At 41.0% G+C, this 21,296-nt stretch overlaps 1 protein-coding gene across 2 annotated transcripts in view; it reads right to left on the reverse strand.

Annotated features, from left to right (window-relative positions):
* Nucleotides 1-19,890, reverse strand: part of nr2e1 (nuclear receptor subfamily 2, group E, member 1) — a 35,272-nt gene extending 15,382 nt beyond the window's left edge. The window contains exons 1-4 of one of the 2 annotated variants that reach the window (XM_048532015.1): nucleotides 19,443-19,890; nucleotides 13,640-13,785; nucleotides 12,596-12,683; nucleotides 6,836-7,062 (exon numbers count right to left, since the gene is read on the reverse strand). In XM_048532015.1, the coding sequence (XP_048387972.1) occupies nucleotides 6,836-7,062; nucleotides 12,596-12,683; nucleotides 13,640-13,785; nucleotides 19,443-19,458 (477 nt within the window). In that variant the 5' untranslated portion in view covers nucleotides 19,459-19,890. Of the gene's footprint in view, nucleotides 1-6,835; nucleotides 7,063-12,595; nucleotides 12,684-13,639; nucleotides 13,786-19,137 lie in introns of both variants that reach the window. The other variant, XM_048532013.2, reaches the window with a different exon arrangement.
* Nucleotides 19,891-21,296: the final 1,406 nt, after the last annotated feature.

Genomic DNA, 21,296 nt, shown 5'->3' on the forward strand with positions numbered 1-21,296 from the left:
GTCTACTATTTATCTGCATTAATCATTTCCAATACATCAAAGAACTCAACTATGTTAGTTAAAGACAATATACCTTTAACAAATCAGTGCTGATTTTAATTAATTAGCCATTTTTTTCCCAACATGCGATCAAAGGCACCATAGATTTTAGAGGTTTCTTTAATCTGTCCTACATCTGAGTGGCTCAATGTTTCCAGGTCTGGCCCTCTCTTTTGAACATTCAGGTAATATTTGTCATTCTCAGTCTTCTGACACCTGCTAGTCCCCATATCAAGGATGATTCACAGCTTGTGTTCTGAACCCTAGCCTTTCACTATCACTGTCTTCAGTCGTTTCCTCTGGGTCTTTACTTTGATGACTGCCAACATTTTTGACTATACCCTTTATCCACTCAGATATCTGTGTACATTTATCAGAGGTGCAAGCGGGTTGTTTAGCTCAGTTGGCTGGATGTTGGTCTGCGATGCAGGGTAATGCATGGGTTCCAATTCCTGAACTGCTTGAGGTAACTGTGAAAGACTCTCCTGCTCGGCCTCTCCCCTTACGTAAGGTGTGGTGCCCCTCAGGTTAAACCACAACCAGTCATCTTTGTCTCTCTAATGAGAGGGGAGCCCTGTGGCCAATTAACTTATGATCAAGCAGATTCAGCATGACTTCATGAAGGGGATACCATGCCTGAAAACTCACTAGAATTCTTTGACGGTGTAAGAAGCAGGATAGGTAAAAGAGATACAGTGGATCTAATATATTTGGATTTTCAGCAGGCATTTGATAAGGTACCATACATTAGGCTACTTGAATAGAGCCATTGTACTGAAAGTAGTATGGATAGAGGGTTAGCTGTCTAATAAAATATAGCAAGTTGGGATGGGGTTCATTTTCAGACTGGCAACCTATAACTAGTGGTACCAGAGGGATCAGTGCTGGGGCCACAATTATTTACAAGGTATAATTGATGGCTTGGATGCAAAAAGTTAATGCATTACAGCCAAGTTTTGAGTCATTATCTGAGGGAAGATGTACTGGCATTGGAGGATGTCCAATGAATGTTGGCTTTGCTTGATACCAAGAGTGGAGGGCTATCTTGTGAGGAGAGGTTGAGTTGATTGACCCTGTACTTATTAGAATATAGAAGAATGAGAGGTAACCTTATTGAAATATGCAATATTCTTAGAGAACTTGACAAGTTAGATGCAGAAAGATTGTTTCCCCTTGTGGGAGAGTACAGGATCAGAGGGCATAATTTCAAAATAATGAGTGACGTATTTTAAGACAGAGATGTAGAGGGTTGTGAATCTGTGGAATTCTTTCCCAGAGAGGCCTTTGAGGTTGGGATATTACATGTACTCAAGGCCAAGATTGACGGATTTTTAATCAGTAAAGGAATCAACGGTTGTGAGGAAAAGGCAGGAAAGTGTATCTGAGGATTATCAGATCAGACATGATCCATTGAAAGACAGAACAGATCCGATGGGCTGATTGGCCTACTTCTGCCTTGTGGTCTTGTGGGTCTGTATGAGATACGTAACAAGATAAAGAGGAGAAACTTTAAAAATTGGCAGTCCTCAAAAAAGAAATGTAACATGACCTAGAGGCGTACGAGGCTACTAAGGAGAGCTCAAGCAGGATTTGAATTAAAGCTCTAAGCACAATCTTTCCAAGCCTACTTAAAGATGGGAAATAAGCACAAAAGGATGGAGGAATGAAGGGTTTCATTTAACTTGATAAACTGGAGAAGCTGAGACTGTTCTCAGTGGAACAGAAAAGTTTACCTAGAGATTTTAACGGATGCGACGGGCCAAAGTGCCTTTTTAACTGCTGTAGATCTCTGACGCTATAAAGGTGTACTCAGTATCATGAATGACATTGATTGAGTATTGTTTCATTTTCTTCCAATGGCAGAAATGTTCATAACCAAACACTGATTTACACATTTGTAGATATAAAGCAAAAGCAATATGAAAACAAAATGCACAAAAACAAAGTTGCTGGAAAAGCTCAGCAGGTCTGGCAGCACCTGTGAAGGAGCAAATAAAGTTAATGTTTCGGGTCCGGTGACCCTTCCTCAGAGGAAGTTCTGAGAAACGGTCACCGGATCCAAAACGTTAGCTCTGTTTGCTCCTGCACAGGTGCTGCCAGACCTGCTGAGCTTTTCCAGCAACTTTGTTTTTGTTCCTGACTTACAGCATCCGCAGTTCCTTTGGTTTTTATGAAAACAAAATGTCCAGACAGCACTGCCATGATCTGGGATGCTGTGCCTAAGGATAGATTCAATAAAACGTTTAGGAGGAGTTGCATCAGAGATAATGGGAACTGCAGATGCTGGAGAATCCGAGATAACAAAGTGTGGGGCTGGATGAACACAGCAGGCCAAGCAGCTCTCCTGTGTTCATCCAGCTCCACACTTTGTTATCTAGGAAGACTTGCAAACTGTTGGAAAAAGTTTTCTTTGTTTAGCAAGACCATCGCAGAAAAACAGACGTGTGTGATTAATTGAACAGTTCTAACAAAGCGTGTGGTGGCCTGATTGTCCTTCTTCTGCTGTGTATCATTCTACCATTCTGTGGTTGGAAGATACCATGTGCCCAGCTAGTACCTCAGCAATGCTCTCTGTCGCCACAAGATTTCCTTCTTAATCCCGTCCTTCCTCCGATGTCTCTCTTGCTATTCACATATTTCTTATAAAAAGAAAACCTTTGGATTCTCATTTACGTTACTTTCTGCACTGACACGTTTTCTCTTTGCCCGTCTCTTAGCCGTTTTCAGATCTCCCGTGCACTTTCCGTATTCAATTAGGTTCCTTAGTGAATTATAAACTGCACCCTCAGCCTCAAACGCAAGTTGTTATCGTGTGTTAAGCTTGTCAAGAGGGCAACTTGAGAACATGCGGCCCATCAGCATCAATCAAGAGGAACCCGAGGGCCGCAAAACTTAACCGCCTTGCAACACTGGCAGAGCCAAACACCATGCATGCTTTAGCCAAGTGACAATTTCCCAAATACGGAACAGAGCATTCTGAAATACTTAATTGAGCCTTATCCAGACTACACGCTTTGTAGCGCACATTGCAAAGCCGGCCTTTGAACCAGATTCAGTGATGTGCTGCTGCTGCTCGGTTGCTGTGCAATGGGCTTGTTTTCGGAAATGCTTCCCTGCGGCTTGGGAAGCCGCTCAGCTCGGAAGCGCTCCATGAGCTTTGAAATCAGGTTTTCGTATGTGGAGTTGGTCATAGTTTTCTCGGGGGAGGTGCATTCTCGAGGTGAAATACATCATCTGCTGTCCCTCCGTTTCGGAACCAACCATTACCGCCACCCACCTACCCCCACACACATAGCATTGACACAACCAGCAAAATTCATGTTTACATTGCGATATAGCTGTGTCAAAAAGTATTTGAAATAAATCGATACGAGTACTTTGCAAACAAACAACGTGCCTGCGTTTGTAGAATCCGAGATGACATTTTTTATATATAGAAAAGCTAATTATATATTTGCATAACTTAAAGTGCTCTTTTTAAACTGTACAAATGCGGTTTGAGTCTGAGAATGCAGTTTTGACATCATTATGCTCCCCGGAATGTTGGATTTAAAGTGGTGGATAGTTTTTGGCCCCGCTGACTAGGATCGTTTTCACTTGGTGGGATCGTGTTGCACTGAAGTCAATCAGCATTTTACTGTAGTCAGGTATATTGTGCTCGAATCAATGGGAGATGGTTTGCAGCACCACGCCACAAAGGGAAAAGAAAACTGCCGCGCTTCCATATTCCGATGACGGATTAGTTAACTGATAATCTTTTCACATGGGGTTAGCGTGGGTTCACCCTCCAGCTAAAGCAAGCAACAAAAGACATTTACTGGTATAAACTATTGCCATCGTCCTTATATTACAACAAACGTCCACCAATATCATTTTGCCAGATGCGCTCGATGTATAGGTATGGAAAAGGAAAGACTTGCGCTTATATAGCGCCTTTTATGAACTCAAGACCTCACAAAGTGCTTTACAGTTAGCAAGTAATGGTTAAAGTGTTATTATTTATGAAACGCACCAACTGGCGCAGCAAGATGCAACAAACAGCAACATGTAACTGACCAGAAAATATCTCAGTGATGCTGATTGAGGGGTGGCTATTGGCCAGGAGAGTGGGAATAGATCCGATGCTTTCCTTCATAACAGCAACTTGAAACCTTTTATATCCACCTGAGAGGGCTAATAGAGCCTCTCATTAACATTACATTTGAACAACCCCTCCAACAGTGTGGCATTAGCTCAATACTGCAATGGAGCATCAGCCCAAATTACAAGAATCTAGATGTAGGCTGGTCGGTTGTGAGTTTCATCCCGCACATGGAAAGTCTTACAGCCATGCATGCTGCCCTTGAAGCAGAGGCAATGATGTGGAAGAGACTATTGCCCTCCTTCTTCTAGAATATGCCTTTGCAAAGAAGATCTGGAAAGGGGCACTTTTTTTTATCAGGGCTGGTCCCAAAAGCAGATCTGAGACACTAGATTCTGTGCTGATCCTAGCGATACACGTCAAGACAAACACCAACTGCTTCTGGAGGACTATCCTCAGTGCCCATCTGAAATTTGTTGTTCTTCCAAGATGATGTGAAGTTTGGGCAGCGGCCACAAAGGTTCAATAGGGAAAGGTTAGTATCTAATGTTTTTCAGCCATATTCAATAATAAGGGGTTGGAAACTGTAGAGAACCTCTTCAGCCATATGCTTGACATATATGTAGTAAATATCATGGGTATTACAATACTGTTGGGGGACCACACGGCATAGTTAAACTTTGTCAACCTTTCTATGATATTCAAATGAAGTGGTTTTGAACATCTTTTTTTAATGTAAATACTATAGTTTTGGTGAAAAAAGCCCATGTTTTGTGTCCAAGTTTTCTGGACTAGAACTTTGAACCCATGGACTTCTGACCTAGTGGTATCCATTGTGCCATGGTTATGAGCATGTATGGATGTATAGTGTGAAAGACTATGAGTAAGAATTCTGTAATATATGTGCAAATCAAACAGCAGCTTGAGGGGTGTTACAGATGTATGGTTAAATGCTAAAATCTGAAAGTTGCCATCTAAAATCGGCAAACTTCAGCAAGCAAAATCAAAATTACATTCTTACGGTTGGTATCTCTACTCAAATGTAATGAATTATATGACCCCCGCTGTACTTTCATGATACATTTAATCTAAACAATGTTAATAGTTATGACGGCCCATTTCAGACTTTTTGTTAATTCAACAAATCTTAATTACTGCCAATACTAACAATCAACTAGCTCAAAAAAACCTTCAGAAACCATGAAGTCTCACTCTTTCAGCTTTTGAATTTTGGGTTGTTTTAACCTTTCTTTTGTAGCCCTGCATTCCTTCCTTATTTTGTACCTGATTTTACATTTATTTTGATACTTAATTTGACACTGCTGGTTGAGAACTCACGGCATTCATTAACAATTCTACGATCTGTGCAAAGCTTCCACAATTTGTTAAATAAATGCACAAGTGTTTGCCTGGTTCACACAGGTGTCAGGGGCTCTGTGAAAGAGTCTCTGTATTTATAGAAAGTGCAGTGTAAGTATTGATGGAAATTAAGCAGACAGAGGCAAATCTAATATAAGGTGGGTGCCATTGGTTTGCCATCGGTAGTAAAGTATGGGCTATATTGTGTGATTGAGTGTATTTGTTTGTTCATGTGTATGTGTTTGTATCTACTGCAGTTTATATATACCTTCAATGTTCGTACGTAACTGCATGGCTTTATACATGCATGTTTCTGTGACAGGTATATATTGCATATAGATATGGGTATCTCCATCACTCTAGGTGTGTGTCTGTATCTGTATATGTATAAAATCATGAGGGGTATAGATAAGGTGAATAGCAAAGGTCTTTTCCCTAGGGTGGGGGAGTTCAAAACTAGGAGCCATATGTTTAAGGTGAGAAGAGAAAGATATAGAAGGGACCTGAGGAGCAATGTTTTCACGTAGAGGGTGGTTTGTGTGAGGAATGAACTGCTAGGGGAAGTAGTAAACATTTAAAAGACATTTTGACCGGAAAACAAATAGGCAAGGTCTACAGAAAGGGTCACCTGACTGAAATGTTAGCTCTGATTTCTCTCTATAGTTGCTGCCAGAACTGCTACGCTTTTCCTGCAATTTCTATTTTTGTTTCTGCTTTACAAAATCGGCAGTTCTTTTGGATTATGTTTAGAGGGGTATGGGCCAAATGCAGGCGGGTGGAGCTAATCTAGTTTGGTAAACTTGGGCAGTATGGACAAATTGGATTGATGTTTTTGGCTAAGTATCACAAGTTCTTGTCTGTTGAGATATGTCTATGGGTCACAAGTGCACATCAAGTATGTATGTGTTGTTGTGTAACTGTATGGGGGTAAACCTTGTATATACCCACATGGTGTGTTTCTACTTATGAGAATTTAGCTTTGTGGTGAGATTAGTATGTGTCTTTTTATCTATATCAGTATCAATATTGTTAATGTTTGTTAATTACATTTTAACTGCAAATTAAATCAAAACAATACAAGATTTAGTCATGTAGAGGGAGAACAAGTACCTCAGTTCTGAAACTGTTGCTATTAAGTCAAAATTGCATTCCTTTTTAAGTTGGCACAATTGTAAGCCAATCCACTGAATGACTATTCTGTATGAGTACTACCACATGGATTGCCTCAAAACATCTGGCTGTATTGACTGATGGATGTACAAGTGACAAACTGCACCAATTTTTCTGCTTGATCATTGATTTGCTTTGTTGAAATCTGAAAGCGGCTGGTGTTCAAAGGTGGAAATGATCAATTACCTTTGGAGTTGGTTGTGGTAAACCCACCAACGCCTGACGATCAGACCCTGTAGTGAGATCAATGTTGTGAGTTTCTAACTGGGTGACAGCAGTGAAGAAAGCTGGTCCAGGTAAAGCAGTTGCTGGATAAGGATTAACACCTCCATTTGCTTCCTTGTGCCCCCGGAAATACAGGGCTACCTGCTTTCTTATTGTTGATGTCCTAGGTCCCCTCTCATGTTGCACAGCTATGAGAAAAACACATGAGAAATTGGCATTGGAGGAGGCAAAATAAAGTATAGTAGGTGCATTTTAATTTTCTGATCAATTCACTCATTTTCTGATTGTTCTTGTTGTAAAAAGATAAAGGGATTTAAAAATGACAAATCTCTTTTGCACAGGTATTGTAATGCATTTATGAAGTTAAAGAAGAAAGGAGACATTTATAGGCATCTGCTCGCTTAATGATTGATCTGGACTGGAAGGAAACTCTGTAACAATTGCATTTAAAACAAAGACATATCTTAACTAGGTAATTAAAATTATGTAAACTTAAGGTAGGTGAAGGATGAAATAATAGCAACCATTCTAAAGATTAATCCAGAAGGGTACCCAATTATAGAATGAGAAAAATTAAAGGAGGGAATTCAGCCCATCTTACTTGTGCCAGAATAAAAAGACTGATAAAATGGATCACCATCTATTCACAAAATGTAAGCAATAGGTCAAATTTCATTTTACTGGGGCTATTGCATATAGCTGTCAGTTTTGGTTCATTGGTAGCATTCTTGCCTTTAAGTTAAAACAATGTGGGTTCAAGACCCACCCCATGGCTGATGCAAAACTTATGGCTTGCTGAAGGATTGTTTACTGTAGTGATATTACATTGAAATCTTCCCTTCACATGACACTTTCTATTACATGTAAAATATAACATGGCATTATTTGAAGAAGAATATAGGAATTCTAGAATGAACTTGCATTTCTACAGTGCTTTTCACAACTTCATGCCAACTGAAAATGTCTCACAGCCGAAAAAGTACTTTTTGAACAACAGTCCTTGTTGTAAACTTGCCAACCAATTTATTCACAGTTCCACATACAGCAATAATGTACATGATCTGATCTGAAAGTGACTTTTCCTGCTTTCTGGCCAACAGTACTCAACCAAAGAAATCTAAAACTGTTATTTAATTACTACATTGATGTTTGTAGGATCTTGCTACGCACAGATGGGCTGCACTGTTTCCTATGCTATTAAAAAAATAATTAATTTGCTTTAACACACTTGTAGTAAGACCAAAGCTTTGAAAGGCACTATATAAATGAAAGTTCTTTCTTTAAAGTAAATTGCAAACCCTCCTTGTAAGAAAGATTGAAAAATCACTTAGTTGTGAGCAGAGATTGAATTGGATGGCCCCTGTTCTCAGAGCTTTGGAAGAATTAGCATTGATCTGAATGAAATATAAAACTCTTCTGGGGCTTGGGAAGCTAATGTTAAGAGGCTGCTTCCTTTGGGTGGAGAGTCTAAAATTAACATCCTTAGTCTTGGGAAAAGGGGTCAACCATTTGGGATTGAGTTACTGAGTATTTCAAACAGCTGTAATTTTTTACAATTCTCTATCCCAGATGGCTGTCAATGCTCAGTCAATTTGTCCATTTAATACAGTGATGAATGAATTTTGGGAACCCGGGATATCATGGTATATAGGAGTAGGGAGGGAAAATGAAGTTAATGTAAATACTGAGCCATAATCTTATTGAATTATGGAGCAACATTGTGGGAACCGATAGCTTATCCAAGTTCCTGTTTATAATATTCTGATCACCAGAAGACTCTCGATCAAGTTCAACTTCAAAAACTTGAATTAAAACCAAAAGGGGGTATTATAAGGTGGAACAAAATTCACTACCTGAATTCATGGATAGTAAGTAGGAACTTCTTATGACTTAGATCCTTCTTCAGAAATCTAGACCCGAAACATCAGCCTTCCTGCCCCTCTCATGCTGCTTGGCCTGCTGTGCTCATTCAGCTCTACACCTTGTTATCTCAGATTCTCCAGCATCTGCAGCTCCCACTATCTCAGAACCTCTTATGACTGCAGTTTTAGGCACATGGGAGGTGCCCATGGAGTGTCAATTGAGTCAGTTCTTTGGCCCCCGTTAATTATTATCTGCATCTATATTCTCTAGGTCCAGAGCCTAAGTGTGAGTAAGCAAATGACAGTACAATAAAGAAAATTGCAGCATTATAGCATCCAGTTGATGAATTACAGATAATACTAAACCAATTGCTCATCTGTGAACCAAAATGAAGGATGGTTTAAAATGCCAATTGAGAGAAAAGTGAGCAGTGTAATTATGCAGTTGAAGTAGAATTGTTACTTGAGCTTTTAAATAAACCAGTGAGTAACAAGAACTTGGTCACTTTCAATCCTAGGCCAATGTGATTATGCAGGTAACTGTTAGGATCTGTTAGGATCTGCTCAGCGCTCAGTAAAATGTATCTGCCTTCTTTGCAAAGGATGCCACTAACTGTAGTTAGAATGATTAATGAAAACAGCCTAGTGAAGCTTAAGCTTTTCTTTTCAATTTACTTTTAATCTTGTTAGTTCATGGCAAAACTAAGTTTGAATAAATTTGAAAATTGTTGAGAGTTTCAAAATGCTTTATCATTGGGGCAAATTTCCCCACTTTTAGGGCTGTTCCAAGGACAAAGAAATATTCTTGGTTAATGAGTGAAAGTCAGAACCATGATTTTAACACGTATTTGCCACAGTTAAATCGGATTTTTAATATTTCTAAATAAAGAATACTGATGCGAATTGATTTTCGTCTTTATTGTAACCTTTACTGGCCGTTCACACTTAGTAGTTGGGTGAAATTGTGACCCATGGGGACGTTGCCATAGTAGAACCCAAAGTGGGTTTGCGCCATAAAAACACAAACTTTGTAAGAGTGAGGAACCCATTCGGGTCCCCGGGTTTGTGCTGGTTTTACTGAACATGTTATTCCATGTGTTCATCATCCCAGTTGTTTAAATTTTCGGCACTACCCAGAAAATCCTTGTTATTGATGATTGTGAGACCGTCTGAGGAGTCCTGCCACCCTTGTGACCAAACTAAACCAAATAATAAAACTAGTTACATCAGAAACGCAAGCGTTGTAGCGTTGAAGGTAGGATTTTGTTGCAGCATTTAAAATTGGAGGTGAAGTCTAATCATTGTTTATTTGTAGATATAGGAAGCTCTCCATTCCCCTTTGCAGAGTTCAGGTCCACGACTCAGTTTAGTGTCAATCCTATTAGTTGTGTGCGTTATCATGGGACCCAGGTTTTCATGTGTTGTACAAAGAAAACAATTATAATTACGAACTCAGTACTAGTAATACTTTTAAAAAATATCCCCGGAGCTGGGGGAGAGGTGTGTAATTCTAGTGAGGCCATCCTCAGATTTAAAAGTTAAACCAAATGCAATGGAAGTTCATATTACGTCTAGATTAATGAACATCCCGTCAGCACCAGACACAGATGAAGTGTCTCTCTGTAGCACCGAAATTGCCGAAACTTCCAAAAAGTTGAACAATGAATGTTATCAACTGGTCGAGACACCTAATAACGGCGGCACGGTGGCTCAGTGGTTAGCACTGCAGCCTCACAGCGCCAGGGACCCGGGTTCGATTCCCGCCTCGGGCGACTGTCTGTGCAGAGTTTGCACGTTCTCCCTGAGTCTGCGTGGGTTTTCTCCGGGTGCTCCGCTTTCCTCCCACAGTCCAAAGATGTGCAGGTTAGGTGGATGGGCCATGCTAAATTGCCCGTAGTGTTCAGGTGTGTGTGGGTTATGGGGGGATGGATCTGGATGGGATGCTTCAAGGGGCGGTGTGGACTTGTTGGGCCGAAGGGGCTGTTGCCACACGGTAGGGAATCTAATCTAATGTAAAAAACACCTATGATCGACACCCAACTATACTTTAACTTGAGGTATACTTTTCCAATGAAATCGTGTCAAACTGCTTATGTGATGTTAATTGATAAAATGCTGATAATTTGCAAATATACAGTTAGGAATTTCAGATTGGAGCTCGAATTATGAACTGTTCAGCTCACCCACACCTTCCTCAGGGCAGTTAAGGATGGCCAATAAATACTGGCCAAGCTAGCGACACCACATCACCTGAACGAATGCAAACAAATCAATATGAGTCAAGATGGGACTGTTCTTCTGTTTAGTCTACAATATTTGTGACAACGGAATTAGCAGAGATATAAATAGGCTCATAGTCATGTGTGTACATTTCCTCAGCGGTCACAGGATGGTATCAATAAGGAGCCAGGACTAAGGGAACAAGTGTGCTTGAGACTCGGCGAGAGAGCCACCAAGAGCAAAACAGATGAGGACGGTAGACATAGAAAGCGCCTTGTAGTGCGGTACTAATATACTTACACCTGAACTTTTAAAAGTCGGAATTCAAATCCAACTTGCCCTGGAGGAGTACCGTAGCATATCCGAATGTTTAATTAAAATAATGATAAAAGAAATCTGTGAAAGTCTGACGAGAGACACACAGTAACTTCAGTTTGGCCTCCAAACTGAGCTTAAACCATCATGTCTACTTCCCACTAGGTTAATCTTCTCCTGCCAAACTAAAAATGTCGAGAGAGCACATGGGTTGCGGGAATAATGTTATATTACAGTAAAAACTGATTTTTTAAAAAATACTTGTTGGTGAACCCATTTCGAGTTTTCGTGAAAGAAAAATAACCGCGAAGGAATGCATTAACCGTTCCCATCTGCAGGGGAATAAATTGGTAGTTTTAAAAATGACTGCAGCTTTGCAAGAACAGATAGAAACTGGGAGGAATGACACTCCAGCCTGGAGACAATAAGAAAAACATTAACATCAATGTGCAACTCTGCGTTAGAAGATTTTAGTTTTGTACCGGGTGTTATCTCGAAATTCTAAATTCACAAGAACTGTTTCGTTACCGAGATACCACAATAGAAAACACAGATCTCGTTGTAGAGTACGTCTGCGTGTTTGACAGAAATGACTTCAATCTTGATAGGTACTCATTAGGTATGAACTGTAATCATACTTACAGGGAATCGGCCAGTTAATTCGTACAAAACAGAGCTTCTCCATTAGCAATGATACGAATGCCCCGATCATCTTTCCAAAAGTTGGGGCTGTTTGTGAAGAATTTTCTATTGATACTTTCCATGAGGTGATTGCTTTCAGCTCATTACTCTATTATTTAAAATGTGGTTGACTTTTAAATGTCCTCTGGGCAATTAGGGATGGGCAATAAATGTTGCCAGCAAAGCCCACATCCCATGAATGGATACTTTTTAAAAAATCGAACAATGATATCACCTCCACCACCCCCCCCCCTCCCCACCCCGCTCGTATTGTGCAAAGAAAGGCAGTCAGGAAGAAAAGGAAGAAAGAACAGATCAGTGACAGCAGGCTTGGTACGGGATCCCTGACGATGTTTTATCATGTGCCCTATCACCAAGTCTCTTACGCTCTAATCTGAAGACTTTTTATATCTCAACAAGAGAGTGTGCGAACTTGGGTGGGGGTCGGGGGGATTAGCTATTTAAATATATATATATATATATATGATATGGTTAGGTCTCAGACATGTCTAGCGAGGAGTACGGCGTTTTTTTCTCGTGGAGATCTGATCACTGTTTAACTTGACACAAAATAAACTTCAGACACGTTCAGGCAGGTGGGGATGGTGTGATGAAGATGGGAATCTGACATCAGAAATGTTACCGTCTTTGTTCATGTTAACTTCAAGACACTTCTTCAGCCGGCAGGCTCTGCACTGGTTTCGGTGTGTCTTGTCTACGGGACAGCCCCCCTTTAAAAGATAATAAATAACAAAATAATGATCCACAAAAGAAGTCTAGAGAGATCAAACGTAACTCATTTTAAATCACTAAATCATTTAAATCACATGTTTAGATTCATTATTTAGGTGTAGCTATTTGGCCAGTTACAAAAGAACTCTGCAACTTCAGGGTAGAGTTAAAATGTTTGACTTAAGCAAAGTGAATGGATAAGTCTTATAGCCACAGGGTAGCCAGCAACAAGCTGCCTGTGATTCTCTTGATACATTACCGGGTATATATGGAAGATATTATGTTCAACACTTTATAGGAACAACTTATGGAGGAGGTGTATGAGCTGGCCACTCTGAACTGCAACACTGGTCAAAGGCAAATGAGCACAAACCAAACTTGTTTAAACTTTTGGGATTCTGGTAGCGCCGTTCCAATTCAGAGAAGGTGAGGGTCGACCCTTCCCTATCGCCCAAGTCGTCTCCTAAACGTTTTACGCAAAGACCAGGCAAGACAGCAAAGCACCCACCCCCTGCCCAGCAACCAATTACAAGTGGAGGCGCCATCCTGTCTTCTTCTAACGGAACATTAAATCTTTTTTATTCGGAGATTGAAATAATTTGGGAAACTTGTTCCTTGCCAGAAATCCCGAATCATTATCATTCCAAATTCCAGTGTTTGGATATCTCAACAGTACCTGTTGACATGTAACCGGGAAGGAACAAGCTTTCTAGGTGGTGAAAATATAGAAGAATTTTTTGTAAAAAAAATGCAGGTTGCTTTGCTTGTTGGATTAATTTTAAACAATTTCCATTGGAAAACGCCCCCTCCCCCATCACATGTAATTGAAGACAGGCAAGGTATATATTATTGTTCTTTAAATTTAATTGATTATTTCCAACGCACTACTGCGCTCCAAACCCAGGGTGTGCACAGTAAACCTGGGCAGTCCGCGCCCCCAGAGTTTGCTCCTTACCTGGTCGCCTGATTTGCAGACGTAGGTTCTGTTCCGGCGAATACTGCGCTTGAAAAACCCGGAACAACCGTCGCAAGCATAAACTCCATAATGCTTCCCGGAACTGCGATCCCCGCACACCTTGCACGGAATATCCAAAATGCGACCTTGGAAAACAAAAGCCATGACGATCAGTTTAAATTTCCAATCACGAAGCAGTCCCTCATCGGCCCGGGACAGTTATTTCAAGACAATCAGCAACACAGTTTCAGGCGGCGCTGCAGCCCTGATAGGAATGAATAGGATTGAAGATCAAATCTCGCCAAATCTTGACAGATCAGGGGCGGGTACTCTGTGGGTGGAATATCTAAGCCTTTTCTGATGTCTCGCAACAAAATTGTGATATGAAGTCCGGATTCTTGCAGTCGTAGGTTGTGCATTCGCGAGGAGAGAAGTCAAATTTAAGGGAGTCGGAGAGACCCACGACGGAGATTTAAACAAAATATAAGACACCAGATGAACTTTATCAGCTAAAACTTTAACATCCTGTCGTTGTGAACCCATCAAAATCATTTTCTATCCGATAGGTCCGGACCAGTGACCACAAGGAAGTACTTTTAGCCACATTAGATGTAACATTAGTGATCAATCAGGATTAATTAGTATCAAACCGGAGATTTGCAGCTAAGAGAAACCTACATTGTATTTGAATCTGATTGTAGAAACAGGTTTGCAACAGACTTCAACCAACAGTAATACAAGCTGTTTGCAGTCACGACTCGAAATGACAATATCGGAAGAAGACCGAGATCCTTCTAAATAAAAATCAAATTTGACGGTATCTGGCCACTTTCTTGCCAAAAAAAATCCTCATTCTGTGACCGAACCGAATTCCGATTGAATTTGACAGCCGTTTCTTGCGGTCATCCAAACAAGCTTGCCCCCAGAGCGGAGAGCTTTTCCGGCTATCCCCCATTTAAAAAGGCTGAACCAAATCTCTGCCTTTGTTCTTCTTAACATTTTTATTTTAAAAAAGCCAAAGACATTTTGAGTGGCCGATAAAATGAAAGGTAAAACCAAGCGCTTATTTTAAAAGTTTTTTTTTACATCCTCTCGAGAGTGTTCCTTCACTGAACATAATTCGTCCCTCGTCACTACAGCTAATTAACGTGTTTATTAATTGGGAAACGCAACCAAAAACGTGAAAGAAAGTTAAAGGTGACAGTACCGTTGTTAGCTGTACGTGAGGGGTTTAAGAGTCTAACTCCATAGGTGTGGTGTGGAGGTGCCGGTGTTGGGCTGTGAGGCACAAAGTCAGGAGTCACACGACACCAGGTTATAGTCCAACAGGTTTGTTTGAAATCATAAGCTTTCGGATTCCACCCCCCACCCCCCCAGCCCCCCGTCCTTCTTCAGTCCGAAAGCTTATGTTTTCAAATAAACCTTTTGGACTAACTCCATAGGTGACTGCGCTACGGCCACAGGACAGAGGGTTCCAAGGACAAGTAGGAATGGGGAAAAAAAATCTGGCTTTGCCTCATCCTGAGAACTAACTGTTTTTGTCCGGAAAAGAATTGACCTAAAATGCAACAGAGGAGCGATGGATGCAAAATGTATTTCTTAAGGCTGGAACAAAATTGCACTCCGAGTTAATATGTGCTTTAAATGTTAGTGACAGCCTATTGCTTTATCTGACTTCATAATCAAAACTATTGCAAAGCCTGCCCTCTATAATATAGAGAAAGCCTCATTAATCGAGCTGACCGCAGCACCGCAATGCGCATCATTAAGGTCCTTATCACACCTTTGGGAGCAGCTGCTGAGCATTTAACAACTTGTGTGGACTTCTCAGCCGCAGGTTGCGTTCGATGGGATTGTAAAGGCTGGGACTTTGAGAGACTGGATTTGGACAGACAGCGGGAATTACAACAATGTCTGGGATGGCCCAACTCTGAGACGGGACATTGGGGAGAAAGTGTTGAGTTAATGATTTCCCATTGAACTCGTTGACTGCTCCCAATGAGGACAAGCTGTCATGACTTTTTTTTTCAAATGAGTCCCGACAGCTGCTTTATACAAGAGCTGAAGAAAAACAGGACTATAGCGAAGGGGGTTGAGGGGGGTGGATTAAAACTTTTTCCAAGGATGGGAATTCAAAAGTAGCACAATGAACCAGAATAGGAAAAGTATAGAACAACTAACCTCACTTAAACAGCTATTCTGCTGAAGTTCTGGATAAACGTCAGTGCCTAGTGGAAATGAAATAATTTGGTAGATGTGTAATTGTGGTGAACATGTTCCCACCTGCCCATTGATTTACCAGTGACCCGTCAAAAACGGTAGCATGGGAATTCGGAAATGCCAGAATGCATCAGGGAAAACCAATCGATATATATAGGAAAAAAAAACATTCAATCGTGAGGTGTCAATTTCTTGTCAGATTGGAAATCCCAAGTCACACGCAGTAACTTTTTAAATATCGTAACAAGAATAAAACCGATATCTTCCCTTATTCAGTTTGTTGCTTCTTTGTTCGTAACCACGCTAAGTTCTTTTAAAGAAAAAGATCTCATCTTTAAATATGTCAATAGGAAGGGCTGATACTATAATCTGCAAAAGGCCATAGATATTTTATGATTGCAACTGTGTACTACTTGCTAACAATGGTGTGTAGGTTAGGTAGAATTGTTTTAAAAACAATTAAAGCAATTCCAAAGCGGTTACTTGCTGCACCATACCTTTTCTGTGAAATATCGACTAATGGAAACATTTTAAGAATTCTCGTGACGGATCTGCCCCCACCCCACCCCCATCAGTTAAAGCGATAGGACTTATTTATTAATATCCTCTCTCAAAGCTGTTTACTACAATGTAGCTGTATATGATAGATTTCAATTTCGCTCCGACCCATAGCCAGTGTTTGCAGCGTCCAAACCTTTCTCGTTTCTGAACTTCTCGGTTATGATATCATGAGCAGATTTCAGGGATATGACTTAAAGCACTTTCACACAAATACGGTGACTTTGAAAGTGAGAAGAACCTTTTCTGTTCTTCTGCAACAGGATTGTTAACAAAGCAACTGTCTAATCAGTCGATCGACTGCTTTAGTCTTGACGTGTGTAAAATCAGAAAAAGAAACACAATTTTATGCACTAGGAAACATGCCTTTAACTTCTGTCAGTAGGGGGTCATTTGACACTTATTGTGTGTAATTATTACTTAAAAGTATATGGCATATTCTATTACTGTAATTACCCTCAACGTTATAAGCAGTTGAAAGAAGTTATCTTTGATTCGAGGAAAGTGATTGTTGGGGGACGAGTCGGTTTCTATTGCCACCCATGCAGCGGCCTTGTTTGTGCTTCACACAACTAATAGGCAGAGTTAGAGAGACGAAAAAATAAACACGATGTTTCCACAGCCCACCCAACAAAAACAACACAAACCCAGCGATGGGCCTGCGTAAGAACACTTCGCAAATTATCGCAGAGGAAGAGAACACTGGAAAGCACTCTATTAAATCCTGGGAATGAAAATCCCTGCTCGTGAAAATGCCTGTGAATTTATATTACACAAGGCAATTCTGGACTCCAATGGAACAACGCGCTTTCTTAATCCACCTCTGTCTAACAAGAGTACGCTCTCCTGCTGCACTGTCCTGTTCTAAAGTTAACATTTCAAATTACTTAGCTCTTTAGACGTGCTTACATTTGTTGAAATAAAATCAATCATACTTTGCCTTTTCACTGGGCAAACACCTCTTAGTTGGTTTCAGTAGCTGCGCTTGAAAGATAATCTTGCTCCGACAGTGGGATTATACACCAAACTTGGGGAATTGAGATGATGAGGTCGTTTCTTTCGCTGTTTTACATTTGTTTCCCATACAAGACTGATTGACCTAACTGTATCTCTTATCTAAGCTGTAGTTTGGCTTTATTTGCACTCCTTGTTTTTAATGTCGATGTAGTCTTTATGATCCTGAACACTAACTCTGTTTCCAACAGCAAGGACCGTATTCTTACGTATCTTTGACAATTGAAAGTGCATTCACTTCCCTACCTGTCTTCGTGATGATGTGGATTTCTAAAGGTGCCTTTTATAACCTGGTTGCAATGGCGCATCTTTCATTAGTATCAGCCGCGCTGCTCTATACGACTTTGACTTTCTTTGAGATTGTGCGCAGATTTACAGAGGATGGAATACTTTGTTCGATGGGATACTCGATGTACTTCTTAATGAATTCCTCAGTAACGCCTCGAATGATATTATGTGACTTTTTGATTGATTTCACTTAGGTGGGCTTAAGTTTTCATCCAGGGGCTACTTGTTTGTGAGCGCGGAGCTTTTCGGCAAATTTCTACCCTTAACATCCTACAGTACCAACCAGATATTCAGGATTAAGGAAAGTGTGAAATCGTTGTGTAGCCACTTCAACAAAGTTAAACACACAGCTGTGGCCTGCAAAGCCTGGATTAAGTGAGGAGGAAAAATACATTAAATGAAGGGAATCACTTCTGCACAATGGTAGAATCTCCTAATTTAGTCGCTACCGAGAAATAGCAGTTTCAGTGTAAGAAATGAGTTACCGCTTAACAAAGCTTCATAACCACGGGAAGAGTGCATTTCTTATCCAAAATAACATGCTTGTGATTTCAATCGTAATCATCGAAATACCTTATATACCTGAATATGATATAGTGATAACTGAGGTTGTATCAATATACCTCCCAAAAATCTGGAATCTTTCACCTAGGTTAAAATGAGAGATTGCTGGTTCTTTCTTGAAATGGCGAAAATATACTCTGTCCGTGTGCTTGGAAAGTAACAGGAGTCTATCACCGATTGCTGATCGAAGCTTCTCACTTCACTGATCAGGACTCTCCCAATTTAACTTTTTTTTGTGTGGTGTAGGAAGGAATCCGCCAGCACACGTACGTTACCCATAATAAAGTGCTTTCAGACTTGAAATGGAAGCAAAACTGTTTTGTATCAGCACCCGGATTGTGAGTCCGTATAACTAGGGGCGCAAAACTTCCCGTGAAATTAGATCGGTTCGCGTTTGATTGCGAACAGATTTTAAAGAAAAACCGCGTGCATAATGTTAGCAGCCAAAAAAAAAGGATTGGGACTCCGCAAACTTGGAAGAGATACCGCTTGCTCTCTGGCCACCAAATGAGACCTTAGGGGAGTGAGCAAACTGCACTGCATTTCACTGAACTCCGAGCTTGTTTAGGTTTAGGTATTGAACTATCTACGAGTCAATTATTTTACTTCGAGGCCCTGCGAATATAACCCTCGCAACCTGAAATCAGGTCTCTGAATCCAGTGACAATTAACACAACTAAAATTGCTGTTTTACTAATAATGCACAGGCTGAGTTGAAACTAACAGAATTAAGTTCGGGCAAACACCCACCCACTTGCCCCGGGCCACCAGTTTTAACGTACATAGTTTTGGGATGTTTCTCCCGCCCAAGGTTGAAATCACGGAACAAATTCATATTTTTACACATCACCCACTTGTTGATCCGGCAGGCTTGCTCATTCTTGCGATGCTAGATCTGGGGATGGTCGGGGTGGCGCTTATTATAGAGCGGGCAATCTCATGAGGCGCTCTAACAGTGTGAAGCAGCGCGAAGGGAACCCGGTTATAGTCCTTCCGTCGATCAGCCCGGCTGCTGTCTGCTCTCAACAAGCGGAACGTGAACTCCTAATTTCTTCAGGCGCCTTCGCACCAGTCAGTCTTCAGCCGGTGACGTCCATAAGTGGCCAGCTCTCACCGTCTCTCTCTTGGGAAGTAGGAAGGATCTGATCGCTGAACTCACCGTGTCCATCCGTCATGCAACAAGCCTGTGGAAGTTCCGATCCTCAGAGCTGTCAGCGGTTTCAGAGAGAGAGAGAGAGAAAGAGTCCTGACTTTCAATTTGACCGGACAGAGAAGAAGAAGTTGTAAGCAGCAGCTTCCGGTAACGTGAAGCAAATGATGATGAATTTTGTTTTGGACACTGGCGTGATATGCAATGACTGTGACCTCCCAGATTTGGTTTCGGAAGCCAAAGCTTTCGCATAAACAGGAAATTTGAAGAAATCAGCGCAGGTTAACAACACACTCCCTTGCCCAGTCTCCAGTCTGTATCTCGCTGCTTTTCCTTTCGCCACATTACACTCTTACGTCAGTACCCTTCAGCCCTTAAGATGCCAATTGCATTTCCGAGCTCTGCCTAGGCTTTAAAGTTACAACGAAGGGGTTTTTTTGCGCCGAAAGGTGGTAGGGTTGGGAGAAAAGGGGTGGGAAGAGGAAGCTGTTACTTTGTCAACCGATCCAAACAGAGAGAGAGAGAGAGAGAGAGATTGTCCGCAATAAAATGTTTTGCATCAGGCTCATTGCCCGTGGAGAGAAAACAGGAACAGGCACATGTACAACGTCCTCAATAATAAAACCGGCAGAGGTCTTTCATTTCAATAAAGTGTCTTTAAAAACGACAGGTCTTGGCCTCAGTTTACAAAGCTGGTGAGTAGAAAGCAACAAATTCCCGTGTAAGTTTGTTTATGACTGTTAGTTACAGAAAGTTTTCCTGTTGAATGCAACATTCCTCTCCTGCGATGTTAACGTTTGAAATTACTGAGGAGGTTCTTTCAAGTAGACTCTGTGTGTTACCAAGATTTACAAACTGCAGTAAGTAAACAGAAGCATTACGTTCTTGAATACCTTGTTAGGCGCTGCAAAATGTAGAAAGCCAAATCTTTGTGGTTATCACAAATATTGCTAATATTTAAAATCACGTTTTTTTTGCTTAGTGAGGTAGCAATAATCTGTTAATTGGTTAAATGCAACAAGGAGATTCTGTAAGTTATCTACTGCCGACCTCAACTGATGCAGAAACTGCTCTAGAGCTTCCCTAGCTCTGTATGTTGAAACTAAAGCCGAAAGAACCCCTCTGTGTTGTGGTAACTGGTGAAGCAAGAGGTTGCTAAACTCTCGGATGGAATCGTGAGGATTGATACTTTTCCCTAGATTGTGATTAAAGGCTCAGCGCATTGTTCCTGTTCGCTCTCGGGAATGTTTTGGCCCAGGGCGCCGCAAATCTGACTAAAAGTTTCAGCACCTTTAATCTGCTACAGTTGCTAACGACATAACGAGCAGGGATCCGTGGGTGTTTTTTAGATGAAATGGATTGCGTTGTGACATCGGTCACGGTGGACTGATGGACTTGGCTTTTGCTGCAAATCCTCTTGTCCGAATCTATCGGCGAGTTTGACTGTGATGCCCTCTAGGCGATCTCGGTTATCTAACTTGTTCCAATCTATTAGCAGCATGAAATCTCCTTGCAGCAATGCAGCGGCAGTCAGTTCCGCCCACTCGCTTCCATCCACCATCACCAGTCACATGACCTGCGAAAATCCCACTTTACAAAGATAGTTTAATGCCATTTTGAAAACTGGAGTGCAGATCAGTGAGGTTAAGGTAACATTATATTCAACTGAAATCCAGGGCGTCAATGTATGCGACCACTCCAATGCTTTAAAATAGCAATATTTTTGGACTGGATTCAGAGCACATCTATAAAAAGTACATGTACCTATAAAACGTGGCAAATGCAGACTTTCTTTCTAAAAAAATTAATTTTTCCAAGTACCACTTGCGGAATCAGCTACCACTGTAATTATTCTGAAGTTAT

The sequence above is a fragment of the Stegostoma tigrinum genome, chromosome 4 (genome assembly GCF_030684315.1).
Source record: "Stegostoma tigrinum isolate sSteTig4 chromosome 4, sSteTig4.hap1, whole genome shotgun sequence".
NCBI lineage: Eukaryota > Metazoa > Chordata > Chondrichthyes > Orectolobiformes > Stegostomatidae > Stegostoma > Stegostoma tigrinum.